At 38.8% G+C, this 23,371-nt stretch overlaps 1 protein-coding gene across 6 annotated transcripts; it reads right to left on the minus strand.

Annotated features, from left to right (window-relative positions):
• Positions 1-1,560: 1,560 nt before the first annotated feature.
• LOC133856963 (uncharacterized) lies at positions 1,561-18,598 on the minus strand. 6 transcript variants are annotated; one of them, XM_062292033.1, is made up of 5 exons: positions 18,349-18,598; positions 9,475-9,589; positions 8,326-9,359; positions 5,960-6,034; positions 1,561-1,873 (listed from the first exon to the last, which is right to left on the minus strand). In XM_062292033.1, the coding sequence occupies exons 3-5, from the start codon at positions 9,217-9,219 to the stop codon at positions 1,757-1,759; spliced, it is 1,086 nt and encodes a 361-aa protein (XP_062148017.1). In that variant the 5' UTR covers positions 9,220-9,359; positions 9,475-9,589; positions 18,349-18,598; the 3' UTR covers positions 1,561-1,756. The 6 variants fall into 6 exon arrangements, with proteins under 6 accessions (XP_062148017.1, XP_062148016.1, XP_062148015.1 ...); XM_062292032.1 differs by having other exon boundaries at positions 8,326-9,362; XM_062292031.1 differs by having other exon boundaries at positions 9,475-9,615.
• Positions 18,599-23,371: the final 4,773 nt, after the last annotated feature.

Here is a 23,371-nt window from a genome sequence, read left to right on the forward strand (position 1 = left end):
TGAGAATTCATCGAATGATTTCACGATTTATTGTTAAAGAACTTGAATAACAAACACATTTGAATCGGATTTATGAATAGAGTGCAAGAATGTAATGTTTGATTCGGTTTGGTGGATTCCAAAACTTTAATACTTTTCTCTTTGTTTATTTACTCATCTTTACCTTCTTCTTTTTTTCAAAAAAAAAAATCTAAAACGCGGAACTAGGTTAAAATAAGGTTCATTTAAATAGGAATTGATTTTTGTTTGCACACACTTCCATGTGGATACAGTCTCGCACTTGCATACACTTTGCTACATACAATTCATGCGCTTGCGAGTACTTTAAAACTCACATCAGTTTCAGCCATGAATTGGGCCAAAGCAAAGTGCATTCCATCATAAAATGGTGGAGGTGGTGGTAGAGATTCACCATCAACAATTTTGTAGTGAGGTGCATCTCGGTTTTGTCCATGGAGCGAACAACGTTGAGGTGGCATATTTATGTACCATGTCATTCTGGTAACAAACATTTAAACAAAACAACATAGTTTATTCAAACATAAACAAAGATTAGCTTTTGTAGACCATTTCATTCACTACTAGTCCCGTAAAGAGATAGTAAACATAGATATAGCTATCTACCTATTTTGGGAACATAGTAGACTCCCTTATGAAGTTGCCCTGTTACGGTCTTATTATTCCTTTTGACTAAGGAGGAGTTCTTCTCTTATTCATTGTCCAGGCTTCAGGGATCATTTAAGAATATTTCTCTACTTTTACCGAATTAGGGTCTACAATTGACTCAAGATTAAGAGCTTGGGTTCATTCTTCAGATGAATCGCTATCAGTTGTCATAAGATAATTTTCTATCCTTGGAATATAGATCTTTCTCAAGAAAACCGTTCTAGGTATTTATCCAAAATCTTAATATATTTAACTGGGGCTCTTAGTGTACTACGAAAACACCATCACTTTTGATTTGGCATATTAGATCCTCACTACTAAAACTAGTCATTAATCATCGGTCCATGAATTCCTAATTTTCCAAGGTTAATCAGATACGTATTACAGCCTTAATATTTGGTCTTTTCACTCTAAGGTTGCTCTTACTATGGACGTAGAAAAACTTCTTCTCTAAGTACACGAAATATCAATAAGCCGCTTAATTAATTCATCATCTTAATATTCCATAAATCTGCAAAGGCAATAAGCATCAAAACTTAACCGATTGATTAGATTTAGGAGAAGAAAATGTTGAAACAGTTTTCTGACTAGTGAAATCTTTATATTTCCGAAACAATTGAAGAATTAAACACAAAAGCTTGTCGGAACGTGTTGGCAAGGGATAGCTTCGATACCTAAGTCAATGAGTGGTCTTTGTATAAGGTGATCGCAAGAACACTTATAATTCAAGTGTCAAGAGTCCCCATACATGTGTCCCCGTTCTCCATTTCCATCTATAATCGATAATCGAGCATTGCTGGTCGGTAGGGATAGCTTTAACTTTCACAACTGTACAATGCCCTTTTCTTATTTCTTAGGGTATGTTCCGCTGGAGGACGTATTATGCATCATCTCTTTCCAAAAATCATATACAATAATATTTATAATATAATACACAATGGACCAACACCAATCCCATGACTCCCAACATTTCCAACTCCAACAAGTGTGTTCTGGATTTCTTACTAACATGCCCTTTTAAGAAATTCTCAAAAACCACTATTTTCCAGTGCCATTAAACATAACTTACACATGCATTATGCTGACAAAATCATGTCGCATGAGCACCATGTGTCCGCGAAGCCCATATGCCAAAGACAAGAAACCAAAAGACAAACAAGATCGCCCAGTAGCGTGCAGGTCCATACTTGATTCTGGTAAGCACAAACTGCAAAATTCAAAATCAAAATTATCAGACTCTGGACAGAATGAAATCCATACTTGCTACATTCCAATTGGAATTCAGTTACAACTGCAAATAATATCTGGATGACAAAATACTTCAAATAACATCTAAAATGTTCTGATTATGTATCAATTAATTCACAGAAAAGAATCCATGTAGATGAAACTTGAGATGGCTAAGAATTTCTAGTAAATCTTATTGGTCAAGAAAAAAAAAATACAAGCCCTATGGCCAATGTTACATATTAGTTATGACTTGCTTTTGGAATCAAATTTAAGGTGGCACACAACTTCAGTTCCACAACCCCAACCACAGAATCTGACTTGAATTTGTCTTAAAATTAGGTATAGTAACCTCTCAAAGGTAAATCCTATCAGCTGCAAGCCTTAACAAGCCTCTTCCCTTCCATAATAAGCAGCCTCATAGTCAAAGATGCCCAAGGCTTTAATCCATAGACAATAATGGTAAACAACGTGCCCAAGTGAGTTGCACATTCTCTATGCCTGATGTCATATTCAAAGTGCTTTGTGAGTGTGCGTGCTTGCGCACACGGGCATGCCCGTCTAGGTAAAGCAGCGCAATAGTATGGCAGGATAAAACCTCTCTTTTTTTTCTGATAAATAATGAATATAAAGCGCAAAAGGATGCAACCTAAGTACACATAAAGTTTAAAAAGAAACTCCTAACCTATACAGAAAGAAGAACATAACCCTAAAAACTCAGAAAAAGTAGAAACAGACGAAGTATGCCATGCCTCTCCATGTATACAAGGTTTCGAGCACCAACTTTTTCAAATCTAGCAAGCCATTTTCACGGTCATCAAAGCTTCGGGCATTCCACTCTCGCCAAAGACACTACATCAAACACAATGGATCCATCTGTCACCCAACGAGGGTTTCTCAACTCACCCCACGAGGAAAAGCTGAAGACCTCCCTTTCTAAGCAAAAGCTAACAAGGAGTATCAACAGAATGGATGGAATTGAGTTTCTTTGAAACTCAGAATGGCCCTACCTTCTCTAACTGGTCTTTCTCTCATCTCTCTCCATCATCTTATCTTTAGAAACTTCTACTCTCTTTCCTCTAGGTAAAAATTCTCAGCAGTTCAACATTTGTCCCCTTTCCCCCTTAATCTGAGTTTTTTTTTTTTTTTTTTGATAAGTAGAGAATTTTATAAAAAGCGTAAAGGCACCCCTAAGTATACAGGAAGTATACAAAAGGACACCAAAACAGGAAAGAGAGGGGAAGGGGAAAAACACCCGAAAAACTCAAACAGAAGGAAACCCCAAAAACCCCTACAAAACCAGCCCACAAAACCCAAAGACTAATACATCACATTATGCCACTTTGCCTTGCCCTGGCTAGAACCAAAACCTCTAGCATCATAATTAATTGAGCACTCTAGGTTCTTCACTTCACAACTCCCTTTAAACTTATAAGAGGAAACAGAGGCCTCTAGACAATGCCCCCCATCAATTAGAGTCATGAAGTCTAAAAAGCCATTCACATTCCCCTAGTGGGAGACCCCCAAAGTATTACAACAGAAGTTAAGATCAATCGCCACCTCGGGAGGACCACCAATCTCTTCAAAACCACCTCCCTGCAAAGATTCACTCACCTCTGAGAAAGACAAAAAAGGCAAGCACCCAAGTACAGACTGGACCAAAGAGAGTGGAACCACACCCACTTCTGACAGAGGAAGAGCCGTGTCTCTTGGGAGAAGGAAGCCACGCCGAAGGAGAAGCTGATAGCCCTCGTCTTGAGCAAACATAGACTTAGCAGGAGCTGACAAGGGCTTGGAGACAACCCCACATAACGGCCCGGAAATATCCTTGGGAACACTGAAAGTCTCACGAGCCTCCGCAAGCAGATGCTTATCCAATTTGCCAACCTTGTTCTTCCGAGAGAATTTAAGCACCGACTTGAATTCTGACAGGTAAATAGGCACGCCAGACTCCGACATCACAAGGAGAGAGTAACGCAGTCTTTCACCTAGAGCGTCCGCGCCTGAAGAGCAGTTGTCGAGAGCTGGATCAAACCCAACAAGAGCCGAAGGAGTTGTCTCAGACGAAGGCGGCAAAGGAGGATCTCCACTCCACCCAGAGCTGACCTCACCAAAGCAGAGACAGTTGGTTGAACACTCAGCGTCGCAGCCCTTGAAAGGACACCAAAGCCCTTGGAAGCAGAAGTATCGGCCGTCGACAACACGTTAGAAGCTTCAAAACTGGACGGAGTAAAGGACTTTTCCACGAGTAACTCTGTAGCAGAAAAAACGGGAGGATAGGGAGAGGAACGCTCTTTTAACGCCGGAAAAGAGGCTAATGAAAAACCCATAGCTTCCAGCGCCGGGGCCCCCTTAATCTGAGTTATGACACCTAGAATATAGGAAGCTGATCATAAGAATTGAGATCGAGGTTGAGGATGAACACAAAGCAAACAAAAGGGGTTTGGACTGAGCTTTAAGAATTTTAAATATCCAAACCAGGGGGAAAAAGCGCCTTGGGATTTTGACATTTCCAGTCCCTCATAATTTTAAATGTTTGCACATTGTTAATCCAAGTGATATTATTGTCTCAAATGAGGAGACATGAGCATGTGAGTGAGTGCATGCCCATGTTTTCAAAAGGCCGAGCTTTCATTTTTCATTGTGTGGTGCCAAGAGTAAGAAAGGTACTTTTATCACCCGACCTGCTTATTTATATACCAGCTCAGGCTTTTGAGCAGAAACAGTAATATGCTAGTCAGAAAAAATAAACCACTAAAACTCTAGAACAAAGAAGAAAAAAAAACTATTCTCACACAGACACATTAAGATTTTTAATCCATTATTGTAAAAAATCTAAGATTTTTCACTTCAAACAGTAGCTTGAAAATCAGGGTGACCCTAATCCCACCTCTCAGGCCCTGTTCTCAAATTGAATTGTCAAAATTTTGTTGGAATAGTGAACCAAGTCAAGCAGACATTAACTAATGGATAAGGAGCAATTAACTTATGCCCCAGAAATCAGGGCAAATTTTGGTTGAGAGATGAAGCAAACAGGTGAGTCATCATAGAAATGCACTCTCTTTGGCTTGTATGGCACCTGCTTCATTGCCACTGCTGACTGGATAATCTGCAGCTACAGGTGCTGTTGTTGAAGGGAGGAAAAACCTTCAGCCTAAGTTATTTGCCAGATGCAACCTAGGAAATACAAATATCTACTAATATAACATGTCGGTAGATCCACTAAATCGTGAGAGATGTATTGGAAACTTGAAAGAGCAATTACTCAACCTGAAAATGAATTACATGAAAACTTAACACCCCCTGCCCAAAAACCCCAAAAAATAGAAAACTCTTATCTAGTATCTTCCTCACTAAAGACCCTCATGTTCTTTTGTAATTGAAAATTAAGGGAATCTAGCATCATTTTTTATCAACAAAATAGAAAAAAGGCACTCTCTTGGGATCCTCAAAAAATCATATGCACTCTAATTCCGATTTGTTCATCAACAAAGTTTGTAAAGCCTATTAAATTTCTTTAATGTAAGTATAATATTATGGTCCCAAAATGGGAGTAATCCACGTAGAGAGTGGGTGGTTTATAAGAGATAGTCCCACGTGCTTGCTTACTAAGTGAAATTGGACTTTATATGTGATTCTAGATAAGCTCCAAATTGACTAGTTCTTTTGGGGTGATAGCACAGATGTGGCTAACTCTTTTCTCTGGGCTATTACAAATGGTATCAGAGCCACCTAGTAATACGTCATATGGTACTGTCAGCACAATATGATGTGGTCCTGACGAGGACATCAGGGATATAAGTGGGGAGTTTGTAATACTCTGATTCCATATTAGAAAGATGAGTAGCTCACATAGAATTGATGGTTTATAAGAGATGTTCATGAGCGGTAAGTCTCACATTGCTTACTTACTAGGTAAAACTAGCCTTTTTATAAGTGATTCTATGTTAGTTTTAAATTGACTAGTCTTTCTAAGGTGATAGCACAAACATAACTAGCGTTTTTCTCTGAGCAATTACAGTTAATGGAAGACCTGAAGCACAATCTCAAAATCTAAACTACTTACAAAGCGAAAGAAAACCACAACGGTTAGAGCACAAATGCCTCCAAGGAGAATATGAAGACCACTTCTGGCAGTTTTCTGCATATCAAAGAAGAACGTGTCAAATAAAGCATAAAATAAAGACATGATGACTAAAGTGATAAACACAAGCACCACTGAAAAACAATATAAATGGATATCCTTAGATGTATATTTTTTTTTTAAAAAAAAAAAAAAAAAAAAAAAAAAAAAAAAAAAAAGGAAAAAGAAAAAAGAAAAAAGAAAAAAGGAAAGAAAAGAAAGAAAGAAATGAAAAAAAAGAAGCCAGCATTTTTCTTAGCAGTTAATAGCTCCTAGCCAGAATCGTAAGTATATGATAACTATGACGATCTGCAATTTTTTCTTTAATAATTAGGATGTAGACATACAATATATTAGAGGCTTATATAATCATATTCCTATTTTCATTCACCATTTTACAAGATGTCTTGAAAATGGGTCACACATATAGGAAGTATCATTTACCAAACAAGTGAAATAAAAATATTTGCAAAGATGAAGAACTGGTCAAGAGGGAGAGAAAAAAACAGACAGCTGCATTATATAAATCCAACCAATCTACTCTTTAACCATCAAAGCACTATAAGTTAAGAGAGTAGCTCATCAATAATAAACCAGATAACACAAATCAAACCAAGAAAGTAATACATCCCAACACTTGATATATTTCACAAAACTGACGTCCACAACAGGAAATCTCCAACTCATAATGACGTTATTCTAGTTCTTCTTGGCTCAAAATATCACAGCACCCAGCAATAGTCAATAAGAGGTATAGAGCTAAATTTGATTTACAAGAAAATGCAAACTCACATGCTTAACACCAGGGTGGAACCAGGATTTTTTATGTGGGGGTCCCAAACCCACGTAAATAAATAAACACATAGATACATATATTCTCTGTGTGTGTGCACATGCGTTAATGTAAAATAAAATCAGACTAGTCTTAAATTTATTTTCATACCAAGTTACAAGTCATAACTATATAGAAAAGTTACACATCTATAAGATCATCTTAAAAAAGAACTCTCCTTTCGAATACAAAAGTTTCTTAGTTTGCCATAAACATGTACCAAAAAAAAATTATGTTTAAATTAAAAAGATTTGACATAAGAGTAGTCATGTCATCTGGGGGTGAAAAGTTAAACATTTGACCGGGCCACGGTATAAAAAGTAATTATAGGAGTTCTAAAAAATTTTGAGGATGCCGAAAACCCCCAAGGACTAACGTAGGTACGCCCTGCTTAACACATTGGGGGGGAAATGCACCTAGTAATTTTGGGGATATATCTGTTGAAATATGCTAGATTTCTCCCTCAAGAAAATCATGCCTGGATTTATTTATATAAATACATGCATAAGGGTATGATAGTGATTGTTCTATGAATATATTCTTATTATGAATGTATGCATATTAATATATAAAATAAATCTGGACATGACTTGCTTATCAGTATGCATGTATGTAATTCTGTATGAATACATGCACACAAGCATAAATGTATTTATGTCGATTACATAGATCCAGGCACGATTTCCTTATAAAAGTGGTTATAATAGCAACTGTATTATTCTCCATTTGGCACATTTTACAATTAGAAAATACAGTGAAGAGAAGTAGGGAGTACTGAAGAAAAGAAACCAAGAATTTATTATTTTTTCAATTTTTTAGCTATTAAAAAAGGTGGAGAGAAAATAGAGGGAAGAAAAATGAAGTTTCAGTCCTCTCTTCCTTACACCCAACGTTGTCTCCAGATCTGACCTAGTCTGGAGAGAATACTTTGGTGGACCTAAGAGGAAAATGTTGGCATCTTTTCCTCACATTCCTTTTCTTTTCTGCCCCTTTTGACAAACCAAACATTCTATTCTTTTCCTTAGGAACGAAACCAATGTGGTGTTAGTGCTTGGCTGTGTCCAATAAATAAACACCAATCTTACCACTTGCTAGTTAATAGAAATTCTGCCATGCATTTACACAAGCTACTGTACAGGAAACAATATTTGGCACCGTTAGCTTATAACAAATTAACAATATTTGCAAAGTGCCAAACAGCACATGCAACTCCAACCAGCATGACACAGAATTGACAGAACAAATAGACAAAGTGATATTCCAGTAGTTCCTATCATTTCTATCACTTGCCATGTTCATCTTGAATGGCACAAGGTGCCTAAACTTTGGAAAGTATTTTAATCCGGACCAAAGAATTAAAATGCCTCTACACATAAGACGAGCTAATAACCCTATAAATTGAATTTCCATGTGATTGCAAAGTTCCCTGTGTGCACTGTATTCTTAATAAACAAAAAGAACACTTAATCGAACTTACCTTCCCAACACGAGGGGCAATGAGCCATGCAAGAGTAACAGTAAGAAGCCCTGTAGCAAGTAGAATCCCAGTACCTTCTACAGCCCACTTAGTTGCAGGATTTTCATCAGGGACAACATCTTCAGAGACAGTATTCACAGGTTGTTCAGATGCAACCTGTGAAACTGCAGCAGAAATATTGTAGTTAATATTATTATGTGGATTAAACCACAATGAAATCTCAATAAGCCGTTGCCTTCGGATAGCAGCAACAGCATCAGGATCCACACCTGTACTTGTATGCACCAGTGCAGGATTGGGTTCTCCACTAGCAGTCCTTTCTCTCAATGCTTCGTATTCTTTCAAAGAACCCACAACCTTTTTGAAGTCAGCAGTTCTAATATTTTTCGCAACATGTCCACAGATTTCACAAACAGTGGATCCATGGTTAACAAACCATTTTAGAGCACAAGCATAGTGTACTAAAGCAAGGTCATTTTTGCAAGAGCAACCAAGCTCCACCAATGTGTCATGATGGTAACATGAACCCATCTCCAAGTCAGTATTACAAATGAAAACCTCTCCGTCAGGACTAATAAACTCCACAAGCCCAGCTTCTCTTCCAGCATTCTTTTTGAGGGATAATCTACTTTCAACATCTTTAAAAACTTCCTTGCTACCAGGCTTCACCTCCCCATAGCTTTTACTTGCTTCTTGTAAAGGAGAAATGATTCCCAAAAATCCTAATGCAACATCCCCTCTTTTGTCAGATTCAGAACATTGGCATACACGACAGGCTGGCAGGCCTGCCTCCTTGTCTAGACTATGGCGTGGATGAGTCCCTAATTCTTCACTCTCAATGGGTAAGCAATCCTCATTGCTGACTCCATCATTTAACAAATTTTCCATGCCCATCAAATTAGTCAAGTCTTTGGATTCAAACACGCAACTTGCATATCAGATTATTGCACCATTTGGCTTCAATATATTCTACTTAATCAAGCTCAGGAGGCCAATGTCCCCATTGTGTGTTTCTGTGGCAAAGATAACAAGCACTACTGCAACATAAAATTGACAAGTAAATAAAGCTTTTGTTCCAGCTGTAAAAGAAACTCAAGACCTTTAGCATAACTTAAGGCTGTGGTGTAAGTCAAGAAGATGGAGAAATACACATGCAGAAGAATATTCCCAACTTTCTGTTCCCACAAATTCCTCTTTCAGAAGCACGATGACATGAAAAGCTGTTATACTGTGACTTGAGGCACATCAATCTCCTCCATAGCACCTTTATTAAAAGCTCTGGTTAATGCACTGACATGTGGAAATGGTATCATCATTAGGAATTAATAATTTCAGTATCCAAGAGATCCAATGATCCAAAACAAATTGAAAAAGAAAACAAATAATAGGGAAAACTTCCCTTATAACCCCTGATCTTTCATCCCTTTTACAATTAAGTACTCAAACTGTAAAAAATGTTAATTTAAGGTATCCATCTTTCAAAGTACGGTACTGCTTGGGCTAGGTGGTGTTTCTTAGATCTCCCTAAGTCTTACGGAGTGGGGCATTGGAAAGACATAAAGGGTGGCGTTTGTTTTGTAGTCATACCAGACTTATTTTGGGAAATGGGTCTAGGATCAGATTTTAAGATGATGTGTAGTGTGGAGAGATGCCCCTCAAGGAAACTTTCCCGATTTTGTATAGCATAGCTTGTGACAAGGATGCGCTTGTTGCAACTCATTTGGTTTCGAAGAGTGGTTCCTTTCAGTGGGATGTTAGCTTTATTCAAGCGGCCCACAACTGGGAGGTGGACGTCTTGACTTCCTTTTTCACCTTGTTGTATTCCATTAGAGTGAGTCGTGAAGGGGAAGACTAGCTTTGGTGGTCTCCTTCTCACAAAGGGAACTTTGATGTTAGATCTCTTTTTTTTATATAAGTAAGAATTCATTAAAAAGTGCAGAGGGATGCAACCCTAGTACACAGGAAATATACAAAAGTGCCCCTAAACAGAGGAAATGAAAGAACAAGAAAGTAAAAAGTTAGCGAACAACAAACTACCCGAACTATGCGCCGACACCCAAAGATATAACAAATTAAGCACCTTTCTACAAATAGCCCCAACCGAAACCTCCACATCCTCAAAAAGCCTAGAATTTCTCTCACGCCACAAGCCCCACAAAACACATAAAGGAACCTGCTTCCAAATACGAAAAACAGGACCACGACCCAGCAAAGTGCCACAACCACTCAATAAATCCACAACACTACTAGGCATAACCCACTTCACCACGAACAAGCTATAAAAAAAAACTCCAAACAACCCGTGCCACATCACAATGAAGAAGAAGGTGATCAACGGACTCCCCATGCTTTTTACACATAACACACCACAATACCACCACAATACCACGCCTACGTAAATTGTCATGAGTTAAGATCTTTCCTAAAGCCGCTGTCCAAACAAAGAAGGCCACCCGCTTCGGAGCTTTAACACGCCCTATACCCTTCCAAGGAAAAGAGGCCACCTCGTGACAAACTAAAGCTTTGTAGAAAGTCTTTACTTCAAAATTCCTCATCTTGGAAGGATTCCACACCACCCTATCAACCTCCCCATGCCGAACCCGAGTAGAGTATAACTGATCAAAGAAGGACATCACCATCTCCACCTCCCAATCCTAAGCATAGCGCGTAAAGAGAACATTCCAATGAACCACGCCTCCTACCACAGATAAATTATCCACCACCCAAGCATCAGGAGAACGCGCAATAGAGTACAAAGCTGGAAAACAGAGCTTGAGAGGCTTGTCCCCACACCAAAGATCATGCCAAAAGCGAATATGAGACCCATCACCCACCTCAAAACGCAAAAACTTGGCAACACTATCCCACCCCTTTGAATAAACTTCCAAACACTGACACCATAAGGCCCCGTAACCGGTAAAGAACACCAACCTCCCCTCACACTCCCGTACTTCACCTCAATCACCGATCTCCACAAAGCATCACGCTCCTGAGAGAACCTCCAAATCCACTTCCCCAATAAGGCTTGATTAAAATTAATAACATTACGAACACCCAGTCCACCAGCCTTAATTGGAGTACAGACTCGATGCCAATTGACTAAATGAAATTTAGTCTCATCACCCAAACCACTCCACAGAAACTCCCTTTGAAGCCACTCCAGTTTCTTAGCTACACTCACAGGAATAGGGAACAGAGATAAATAATAAGTAGGAATGCTAGAAAGAGTACTGTGAATCAAAGTTACCCTACCACCCTTAGACAAATATAGTTTCTTCCAACTAGCCAACCTTCGTTCCACCTTCTCAATAACCCAATTCCAAATAGAAATAGATTTGAACGACGCCCCCAACGGCATACCCAAATAAGCCATCGGCAGAGACCCAATTCTACAACCCAAAATATGAGCCAAAGACTCTACATCTTCCACCTCTCCAATAGGGACCAATTCGAATTTGTCTAAATTGATCCTCAACCCTGACACTGCTTCGAAACATAAGAAGGTACACCTCAAATTTCGAATATGCTCGGCTTGTGCTCCACAAAAAATTAAGGTATCATCCGCAAACAGTAAATGATTCACCACTAAAGCTTCATTACTCATGAAGCCCACTGAGAAGCCTGAAAGCAAGCCTTGGAGCATAGACACATTCAACATCCTGCTAAGAGCTTCCATAACCACTACAAACAGCATAAGAGAAAGAGGATCACCTTGCCTAATCCCCCGCGAGATCTGAAAAAAACCAGAAGGGACGCCATTTACCAAAATGGAAAATTTTACCGTAGAAACGCAAAATTTAATCCATTTCCTCCACCTCTCCCCAAACCCACACCTCTGAAGCATGTAAAGGAGGAAATCCCAATTCACGTGATCATAAGCATTCTCCAAATCCAGTTTGCACAATAATCCAGCCTCCCATGACCGCCTTTGGCTATCCAGACATTCATTGGCTATAAGAACCGAATCCAAAATTTGCCTACCACCAACAAAAGCATTCTGAGAGTTCGAAATAATTTTCCCCAACACTGATTTGAGCCTATTAGCAAGGACCTTAGAAATAATTTTATAGACCCCTCTCACCAAACTGATAGGCCTAAAGTCCTTAACCTCCAAAGCATCAGCCTTCTTAAGAATAAGGGAAACAAAAGTTGCATTCAAACTCCTCTCAAACTGGCAACTATTATGAAATTCTGAAAATACCGCCATAATATCTTTTTTGAGAACCCCCAACATTTCTGAAAGAAAGCCATAGAAAAACCATCTGGACCCGATGCCTTATCCCCGTTCATCTCCCGCACCACCTCCCACACCTCCTGCTCCTCAAAACCTCGTTCTAACCAAAGACTCTCATCCGCATCAATGGAGGAGAAAGAAATACCATCCACCCTTGGCCGCCACGAACTATGCTCGGTGTACAGAGAGTCATAATAATTTACAATATGATCCTTAATTACCACCAGATCAGAAGACAAAGCCCCATTGATCCTCAAAACTCCCACATGATTGTACCTCCGATGCGAATTGGCCACCCTATGAAAGAATTTAGTGTTATTATCCCCTTCCTTCAGCCACAAAACCCGAGATTTTTGCCTCCAATTAACCTCCTCAAACAAGAGAGTTTTTTCCAGCTCCCTGATCATGTCTGACTTCTGAACCCACTCCGCCTCCGCTAACCCCCGAGCTTCTTCAAAACACTAGCTCTTTAATACCTTCTAATAATTCCTTTTTCTTCTTCCCCACGTCACCGAAGACCTCCGCATTCCAAATCTTCAAGTCCACTTTTAAAGCTTTCAACTTGCTAGCTAGCACAAAACTCGGCAGACCTTGAAAATCATAAGACTCCCACCAACATTGCACTTGTTCTACAAAGCCAACAAATTTGAGCCACATGTTTTCAAATTTTGAAGTATTTTTCCCCTCTCTATGCAATCCACAATCCAACATCAAAGGAAAATGGTCTAATAAAAGTCTAGGCAAACGACTTTGTGATACATCAGGGTAATGTTCTTCCCACTCCGGAGATAACAAAAATCTATCAATTTTAGACCATACCTGATTATTGGACCAAGTGAATTGCCCTCCTTGGAGAGGAATATCCACCAAACTCTGCCCATGTATGAACTCCGAGAAATCTTCCATAGCAGCAGAAAAACCACCAACTCCCGATCGCTCACTCGGAAACCGCACCACATTGAAATCACCCCCAAAGCACCACGGTCTATCCCACCAACTCATCAAGCCAGCCATCTCATTCCACAATACCCTCCTCTCCCCATCATCATTAGGCCCATACACACCCCCAAAAGCCCATAAGAAATTATCTTCAGCGTTACGCAATGAAACAGCTAAGGTATACCGTCCCATGCATTCACCCACCTTCTCCACAACCCTCCTATCCCACATGATGCCCCACTAGCCCCCATATAACACCAATCCACATGATGGCAACCCCATAAACTTCGAACCACCTCACTAGTAATGACTTCCATTTTTGTTTCCATCAAACACACCAAATCAACCTTCCATTCTCTAATGAGCCCTTTAATACGCAATCCTTTATCCAGCTCATTAATCCCCCTTACATTCCAAGAAAGAATTTTAAGCTTCATAACACAAGACACGCCCTTGCCCTTTCCTCTCCTTCTATAAGATTGCTCTCCCTTCTTTTCATAGTTAATGGAACAATCCAGCCGCTTAATCTCCCTCTAGCCTTTTACTCCTGATACAGAGGTAACCAAAGCCAAAGAATCAACCAAAGATTGGTCCCGCTTGGCTTCAATTTGTTCAAACAAAGCCAACAATTTATCTTCAAATTGGTCACAAGACACTCCTACTAGTTTGTAGTAACCCGTCACCCTCTCCATCACCCATCTAGGAGACACATTCGAAGCAGAATCCTTGTCCAACTCCACTGCCAAAGGCAAAACCGAGAATGGGCCCAAACCCTCCACCTTATCCCCTAAACCACCCTCCACATTTACAGACCTGAAATCAGAATGGAAACCGAAAGAGGACAACTCCTTTGAGCCCTCCTGCTCTCTTGGAATGCCCACAGAAGAAACACCCTCCCCCTCAGAGATCGAAACAAAAACCAGCCCATTCCTAGACCTCAAACCGAGAGAGCCAGAACCAAAGAAGGAGAGGGAGAAAAATCAGAAACAACCAAAGTGTCCGAAGGGTCCGAAACAACCCCGACCACTAGCGCATCTTCTGCCTTCATCGGAGAGTTGACCACACCAAGATTGGCCTCCGGACCCTCCAGACCAAGAACGGAAGACACAGCCCCAAAAAAAGGTTCCGGTTGATAGACCAATCTAACCAAATCGTGGACATCAGTAGAAGAAGACAACCCACCGGAACCCTCTGGAGTCACCGGAGAAGTACCCATCCTCACCGACGGACCCGCTCCATCCTCCCTAGCCGCTGCGACAGAATCAGGCTGAGGGCCCTGCACGGGACTGGAAAACTGATTCTCCGGAACAGAGAGACCGGCCGTTAACATGGGACACGACCCACCTGGAGGCTCAGAGACTGCCGGAGGATTCTCAGACCCGCCGCAGTCCAACGTGGGCGATGGACCCACCTCAAGACACCCTACCGATTCCGCTAACGGGTCAAAAGAGCTGGGTTTCGGGGCTTTCGGAACCCAACGCAGTCTTCTCTTCCTATTCTTAATTTTTTTTCTTCCGCCGAACACACTTGGACTTAGACCCAGGCCCAAACGAGAAAAGCCCTTCACAAACCCTGCTAAGAGCTTGATCCACATCAACCTTCAGCTTCTCCAGCTGGCTTTTCCACAGCAAAAGAGAGGGAAACGTGTGCTCTTCTCCTATCAGTTGATAAACTGCAGAAACACCACAGAAGCTACCACCCTTGCCTCGAGCAGCAGACTTCATAGGCAACAAACTGACACCCATCCCATCCTTCACGTTCTCTGCGCCACAACGGTCACAAAAATCCTTCTCCAATGGCTTCTCTGTTCGGGACAGCTCCTCCTCAACCGAGTGATCACGGCGCTTCTCACCTACCGGAGCCACTGGATGAGGCAGCTTCTTCTCCACCCCCGGACATTTGGCACCTCTACGCAGTACTTCCATGAAGGAAGAAACTCCATTTTTGCAGGGAGAACCAACCGGGATAAAGGGGACAGAAACTTCATTGACATCCACACCTGCTCCACGAATCCTCTCTGGAACTGAAGCTAAACGAACCGTGCCATGCCCATTCGGAATATTGAGAAAATCTTTGACCTTACCCAGCTCAAGAACAAATTTGCTCCAACCCCGCCCCTCATATCCTTCAGGGATGCAAATAAACCCTCTCCGACCCCCCCACAGCGTAAACAGCCACTTCGAGGAATCTACCAGCTACATTACCACCTCGTCTAACAATGAGAACCTTTGACCCCTCCCTGAAAGACCTAACAAAATCCTTATCCCCCGGAAACCACAACAGACTCTCCATCGTCGAAACTAGCCACCCAATACTTTGAGCACCAAGCAAAACCAGTCCTGAAAAATTCCTCCTCCTTTCTTCCACTCTCACCACCGAGGCTCCTTCTACCACCGTAAACACAAACAACTTCACCTCCACCCAACACCACCTCTCCATTGAACTTGATTCTTAGACAATACATACAATAAATAAGAAATTTTAAGTGATGATTGTTAAAAATTTGCAGCTACCTTTGTCCATGAATCAAAACCATGAAAACAGTCTGCCGCCTACAGTTACTAGTAGTTAGGAATCAATTGATGTTAGATCTTTATATAAGGTCCTTGCTTGCAAAGAGGTAGTTCATTTCCCTTGGAAAAGTATTTGGCGGACCAAGGTTCCCTTGAAAGTGGCTTTTTCGCATGGTTGGTGGTGCTAGGGAAGATCCTTACATTGAATAATCTTAGAAAGAGGTGTGTCATAGTGATTGATAGATGTTGTATGTGCAAAATGAATGGGGAGTCTATAGATCACCTCCTTCCACATTATAAGGTTGCACGCGCTCTATGGAATGCTATTTTTAGTCGCTTCAGGCTGTCTTGGGTTTTTTTTTTTTTATAAGTAATTTCAAATTCATCAATAAAGCGCAGAGGGGCGCAACCCTAATACACGGGAAGTATACAAGAGCGCCCTTAAAAGGGAGGAACAGGTAATAAATTTAGAAAGTCTACAAAAGTAAAAACACCTAGGTGGCAAAGACTGAACACTAACCAAAGAAATAGCGTGTTAAGCACACGCTTCCTTGGGTTATGCATCTTCACGTAGTAGATTTGTTTGCTTGCTAGTGGACAGGTGGTCGCTCTCGTAGTGCTATTGGGTGAAAGATCATTCCTTCTTGCCTTATGTGGTGCATGTGGAGGGAACAAAATGATAGACATTTTGAGGACAAAGAAAGGACAATTGATAAGCTCATTACTTTTTTCTTTGTTTTTCTTTGTTCTCTTGGACTATTGCGTTCCTAGCTCCATTAGTGATTAGCTTTAATGATTTCCTTGTTCTTTTTTCTTCTCCTTCTTAGCCGCTTCTCTTATATACTCCATGTGTACTTAACTACGCTTTGCGTTTTTTAATGTACTCTTACTTATCAAAAAAAAAATTTTGCAAGGATTTAGGTGTTGGTCAGAATTTAACGAAATTTGCAAAAAAAATACCCATGCTTGAATCTTTGAAAAAATTTACAATTTTTTTTTTTAAAAAAAAAAAAAAAAACACGGGTATTTTAGGAATTTTGATAAGATTTAATGAAAAATTCTAAAGGATGGTTAAAATTGAAAATAATCGTAAGATTGATACCCTAAATTGACATTTTATAAAGTTTGAGTACTTAATTGCAAAAGTGAAGAAAGCCAGGGGTTATAAGTGAAGTTTTCCCCAAATAATAAGAAAATATTACATTTTGAGAATAATATTCATCAAAATTGAAAATGTCTCCTTAAAAATAAAAATTTTTAGAATTAGGTGCTTTTAAAAGCTGGAATGGGACATGCTTAAGTTAAAAGCTGTCAGTTTGGTACAGTTTCAGACAATTATACCAATCAAGATCAGCCATGCAAGCAATCTATTTAGAAGCTTCCTGACTTAGAATTAAATGCAAAAATGTGGTAACATACAAAATTTCCACCTTACTAAAAGAAGTCCTTTAAGCAATGAGACTTCACACCATCTTATTTGTCCCTAGATCACTACTTTGAACTAGGAAAAGATAAATTGTACCTCTGTAACACCTCAAAATGCACTAATGGCAGTTTAACCAATAAGAAAAGCATGTCAAGTAATAAGTTAGAGAAGGTTCACCTTCAAACCCTTTCATCATCAACTCAAATGGCATTTACAGTCTGAAATAAACGATGGTATATCTTTCTAATTTTAAGATTTTGTGCTCAATAATCAATTTATGCACAATTTAACATTGACATCTAATTGCATTGAAGTAGGGACCAAGATAAAAACATGGGACAGCATATATGAAAATGCCTTGTAAGCCATCGTTAACTTTTCAATCAAGTAACGTAGTGATTCAAGAAGGTTCTCATGAAAACCAAAGATAGCTTGTTAAAGGTCTAATTTATCTGGAAATTCCAGATATATCATTTCACTTAAACCGTAGAACAAATCCAAGAGAAGAAGAAGAAGAGATACACAAATCTCAGGAACTGAATTTACATCTTTAAATTGAAGTACACAACCCGCGCGCACACTCGCATTGCAAAGCCTCAGAAACAGCAATTACAGCTTGTGTGACGCACACCATTAAATCATAAGTAATCTATAGGATCAAATACCTCCAAATTCAGGCAATATAATCATAGAATTGAAATGGGAAAGCAGCAATTTACCTAGTGCGGATCATATTTCATAGAAATTAAAAGAAATGAAAAGAAGGCAATAGATCACACTCGTAAACAAAGCCAATAACTCAACCGAGAACCAGAAATCATGGAATGAAGTTTAATCTATGGATTCTATTCTCAACCGGATGAGATCGCTCTGTACAGAACGGAAATAAACGAAAGTAAAAGAAAACGAACCTCTCTCAATACACACGCCTGGCTTTGGAGAAGAAATGGCATCAGATACCAAGATCGATCACCATAATAAACCAGAACTGAAGCAACTCCCCCTCTCTCTCTCTCTCTGTGACTCTGTCCTTTTCGGGTGGAGGCTTCCAGTAGACGTCACCACTCAACCGAGACTTCGTGCATAGCCGGCTCTTCCATTTGGCAACTTAGCTGTAGCCTGTCGCGTAAGCCCTCAATGGAATAAAGCACATAAATAGTACGATTACTCTTTCTATTTTTTTTTCCCTAATTATAGCAAAGAGAAATTGAGACTTTAGAGGGAAAAAGTATTTATATATATATATATATATATATATATATATATATATACATATGTGATGAAAAAATAAAATAAGGGCTTCACAATGAACTCATTAAAATATTTTTAAATTTAACTCTAAACATTTACTTTTGTTGCTCTAACTCTTTACATATCTCTCTACTTTAAATAAATACTATTTTTTATTAATAAAGTTAGCTACTCAAAGCATTCGATGCATTAAATTTAAGTGAAACTAAACCTTTTGAAACGTTTAATTCAAACAATAATATTAAAAACCTTTAACATTCACTTTTTGGGACTTTGCACAAAAGAAGACTTTTGTGCCCTCTAATGAAAGGATGACACATCAAAATGGAACACCAAACACAACAAACTCCAAAACATTATGACCTCGTTTGGTTTGCTAAATGAGTATTGTAACACTCCTAGACCGTTAGAGCTGTTCTTCCATTTACTTTGTTGGTACAGTTTCCGGTACGGTGACGTGTTGCCTTGTGATTCGTTGTCTTCCTTGATATTCGCTCTCCTCGTAATCTGCAAAATAATAAACGGCTCGTCAGCTCGTGGGAGTGCCAACCATACTCCCACTCCAATGCCTAAGTCAGTTCAAACTATTTATTTTCTGAAAAAGTATCAATAATTTCAGAGCTTAGAAAATCTGCATGTTAAAAATACCTGGCGTAGTGGTCTTATTTATAGGCTCACAATTCGCAGTTCACAGTTATAGAACTACTAGAATACTTGGAGCATAATCTGATTAGAAGTCTGAGTCCTAGATCACATAGTCTTTAATCTTATCTTCATAGAATTCAAATTGGGTAGTAGAGTCCAAGCTGGGTAGGACATTACATCTGGACATTACATCTTTGTCTGACGTCATACTATTAGGTACCTTATCCCGTATTTGATGGGATAAAAGTCTTATCTTGATATACTCAAAATATCCGTCTTTTTGGAGATAACGAATGGTCTTGTACTTAGGTCTAATCTGGCCGAGCCGACCCGATGAGCTCGACTCCCGATACTACCTTAGGCCCACGTGTCTTTGGAGTTAATTATTTCTCCAACATACTTATTCAAAGACGCAAAGAATCATAAGGTCTGCTAGAGAATTTAACTAAGGTACTGAATTATTAAAGTAAAAGAAAATAATTTTAATTCAAAACCTCAATAATTGCGAAACGATTATCTTAAATAACATTTATGTTCAACAGTATAAATAAAAACCCAATGAAAACATAAGTTCTATGCTAGTGCACTTATAATGGTGAATTCCATGCAATAATCCTATTGCTATCCTAGATTCCAATTCCCACCGCCTAAGTCCCTATCCTCATATCCTAAAAACAAAAACAAAGTAAGAATGAGCGAAAAATGCTTAATAAGGAAATCCTCAATCATAAAACGATTGAGTTAAAATTTATTTTCTTGCAAAGCTGTACATGTGACATTATTACTCTTTAAATCTCAAAAAGATATAAATCTATTATTTGTCAGACACTTAAATCATACAAATATTTGCTTAAAGATAAAATTACTCATTTTAGGGCCCATGTACACTATTACGTCCTGTAAACTAGAGTTGCGCAGTCCTTGTGACTATGGCAGCGACTGTGGCCGCAGGCTTGCCTGTTAGCTAATTAATCGAAGTGCACTTAGCATGACTAACTGATGAATTACTGTCTTCTCAATGTCTTTCAGCGGTTGCACTTCCATCTCAAGCTACGATACCGAACTCATACATCTATGAATATCTCTGGGGCCAAAATCTCCTACACACACGTGTCCTTGACATAAAAAATCATTTCTCTTTCCTTTACTTCACATGAAACTTGTTCGGACAACCTTTGGGAAGGTTTTCATAACATTATAACTTTCATTATTCAAAACATTCCATTATTGGAAACGTACCTTCAATAGAATAATTGAGAACTTTCCAAAAATATAATTTCTTAAAATAGATTGTCTTTCATTTAAAACTTCCATAAAAGTTGAGGGTTGTACCGATACAAATTGAGTGATATAAAATAATTCTAGGGATTTAAATTCTCTTATAAAAATTATTTCATGTAAGCACAATTATTAATGTAAACATAAGGATAACATAGCATTAGAACTTTTCATGAAGAAATAAAGAGATTTTATAATGATATCATGCAATGAAATTATATTTAGAACGAGTTAAGAAATCTCTTACCTCGATACTACTGCTAAAAGACTGATATGAAATATCACACACTTGAATGGATAAAACTTAACTACATTAGCCTAGGCTACAATGCAAATCATAAATAAAATCAAACCTAGCGTATGCAGGCTTTTCGATCTCTACCTATATCATGATTATAGGTGTTTTCTTGTTATTAGGAAATTGTTAAACAATATTTGAGTGTGTATGTTTTGGGTTTCATGAAAACTCTTTTATCATATTCATAAAATAGGTATTAGTTTTACTATGTTAAAAAAAATGTTCTTTAAAGAATAGTAGTTGTTCAAGTCAAAATCAAGAAAAGATATATATATATATATATATATATATATATAGGCATGACAAGAGAGAGAGAAATCAAAAGTTTGATTTTTTTTTTTTCTCTAAGACATACGTTATCTAGATAGTGATGATTTCAAAACACAAAATAAACCATGTTTATGCACTTACATGACTATGACAGATATCTTCCGCAAAAAGATGAAAAGTATAACAAAATATTACAGGAATTCTGTATATTTACAGAATTCTGTATTGATTTCTCTATACCTTAGAGAGAGTGTTTAAGGAGATATTGAAGATTTGCTAGCTTTCTAGTTGTTGCCAGTGTATGATTTGATCAGCTGTGAAGTTTATCTTAGGGAGGAGCCCTAAGGTAAAGGATTTCGTTGAAGACCCCTTCAGATAGGAAACTTGGTTGGAAGGCATTCGTGTTAGGGTACACGTCAGAATTCAAGGTACAACCACTGCATCAAGGGTATGTGAGCGCTACTGCTTTGTAACTAGCTTTGTCTTCTGAATAGTGGATATCTTGGGTTTGGCTACCCCATAGTGGTTTTTCTCTTAATTGAGTTTTCATTTCGTCAACAAAATATTTGTCCCCTTTAAATTTTGCATTTAATATTTTGTTGCAAACTATTCACACACACAGAGTTAATTAGAAGTCTCTTTATTTTTCATGTACTGTATGTTGGTTGAGCGACAAGTAGTCATACCATTGTGAACATCCGTTTTTTGTATGTTTTCAAAAAAAAAAAAAAAATAAGGGTCATCACAGCTCTTCTCCATTTGGTCACACATCTTGATTAGCGTTAGTGCCCATCTTCATAAGGTCCACCAGTTGGGCAGCCAACGTGGTCAAAGCCTTTGGGTTTTCGTTCGGTGCCGGGTTTCCCCCAGTTCCGCTGATGTGTGTTTTAATGAGTACTCGCAAGCGCATGAATCGTTTGCAATATAGTGTGTGCAAGTGCGAGGTCGAATCCACAGGGAAATGGTCAAATGTTGGTGTCTTGTTTAATCAACTTCATTTTAACCTAGTTCCAAAGGTTTGAGGAATGATTCAAGAGTAAGAGACTAAACAAAAGAGATAAAATGAAATGTGCAAATTAAAAGGAACTAAGGCTAAGGAATCTACCAAACCAAATCCAACAACTCACACTTCTTGGTTTCTACTTGAACACCCAAAGAACATTAAGCTTAGGATGTCATTCAAGTTTCTCAACCACATATTCTAGAACCATTAAATGAATCCAACTCAAAGATAAATCACAAAGAGTACCCATTTGAAATCAAATCATCCAATGTATCCATTCAATGAACAAATCATAATGGATATCATCATTCAAACCGATAAAACAATGTATCCATCGGTTGAAACACATTAAATGTCCTATATCTACCAACAACCACATTCATTGCAAAAGATAAAGCATTTAAATGAATGGAACTTGAATAACAAATATGATATATCATCAAATGTGCAAGTATTATAACAAGAGTGTGAGTGTCATCAATGGAAAGGTTTCATCCTCAACCTTAGTTGAGGTTACTAGCCTTCCATGACTAAGAACACCACAAGAAAACGAAGAACAACAATGGAAATAAAAAGAAAGCTTTACAAAAAGAAAGTGTCTAAGAACAAAAGCTACTGGAATACACTACAAAATGCACGAAATTGAACCTAGCTACTGTTCTCTGAACTCCCTCAACAAGGACGTATGGCTATGGCTTTTATAGAAGGAAATTAGGGCTAGAAACCCATGTAAAATGACTCCTCTAACCCCCTCTAGGGTTCCTGATGTGGTCTTTTGTTTACCAAAATATAACAATAATAAATAACCACTCGCAATAGGACGAATCCTTGTAGGATAAGGCTATAGAGAGGGTGTCGAACCTCAAGGACTGCAGGGGTATTGCTATCAAGTGATGTGAAGTATTGCCTTCTACCATGTAGTGTCCTTTCGGGTTGGCCACCGGCTGACTTGGAAGTGTCCCTTCTTCTCTCTTGTTGAGGGTATTAGCCATCTGTCCCATTTGAGCCTCTAACTTGGCGATGGTTTGAGAGTGAGAGTCCACCTTCTGAATGATCTCGCCTAGAAGTTTCAACATCTGAGCCTGAATGCCAGAATCTGACTGAGAAGATGGTGTGGCCTGAGATTGCTGTTGTGAAGGGCGGTATGTGGAAGAAGATTGGTAGGGCTGCCTGTTAGATTGAGCTTGAT

Source organism: Alnus glutinosa, chromosome 14 (genome assembly GCF_958979055.1).
Source record: "Alnus glutinosa chromosome 14, dhAlnGlut1.1, whole genome shotgun sequence".
NCBI lineage: Eukaryota > Viridiplantae > Streptophyta > Magnoliopsida > Fagales > Betulaceae > Alnus > Alnus glutinosa.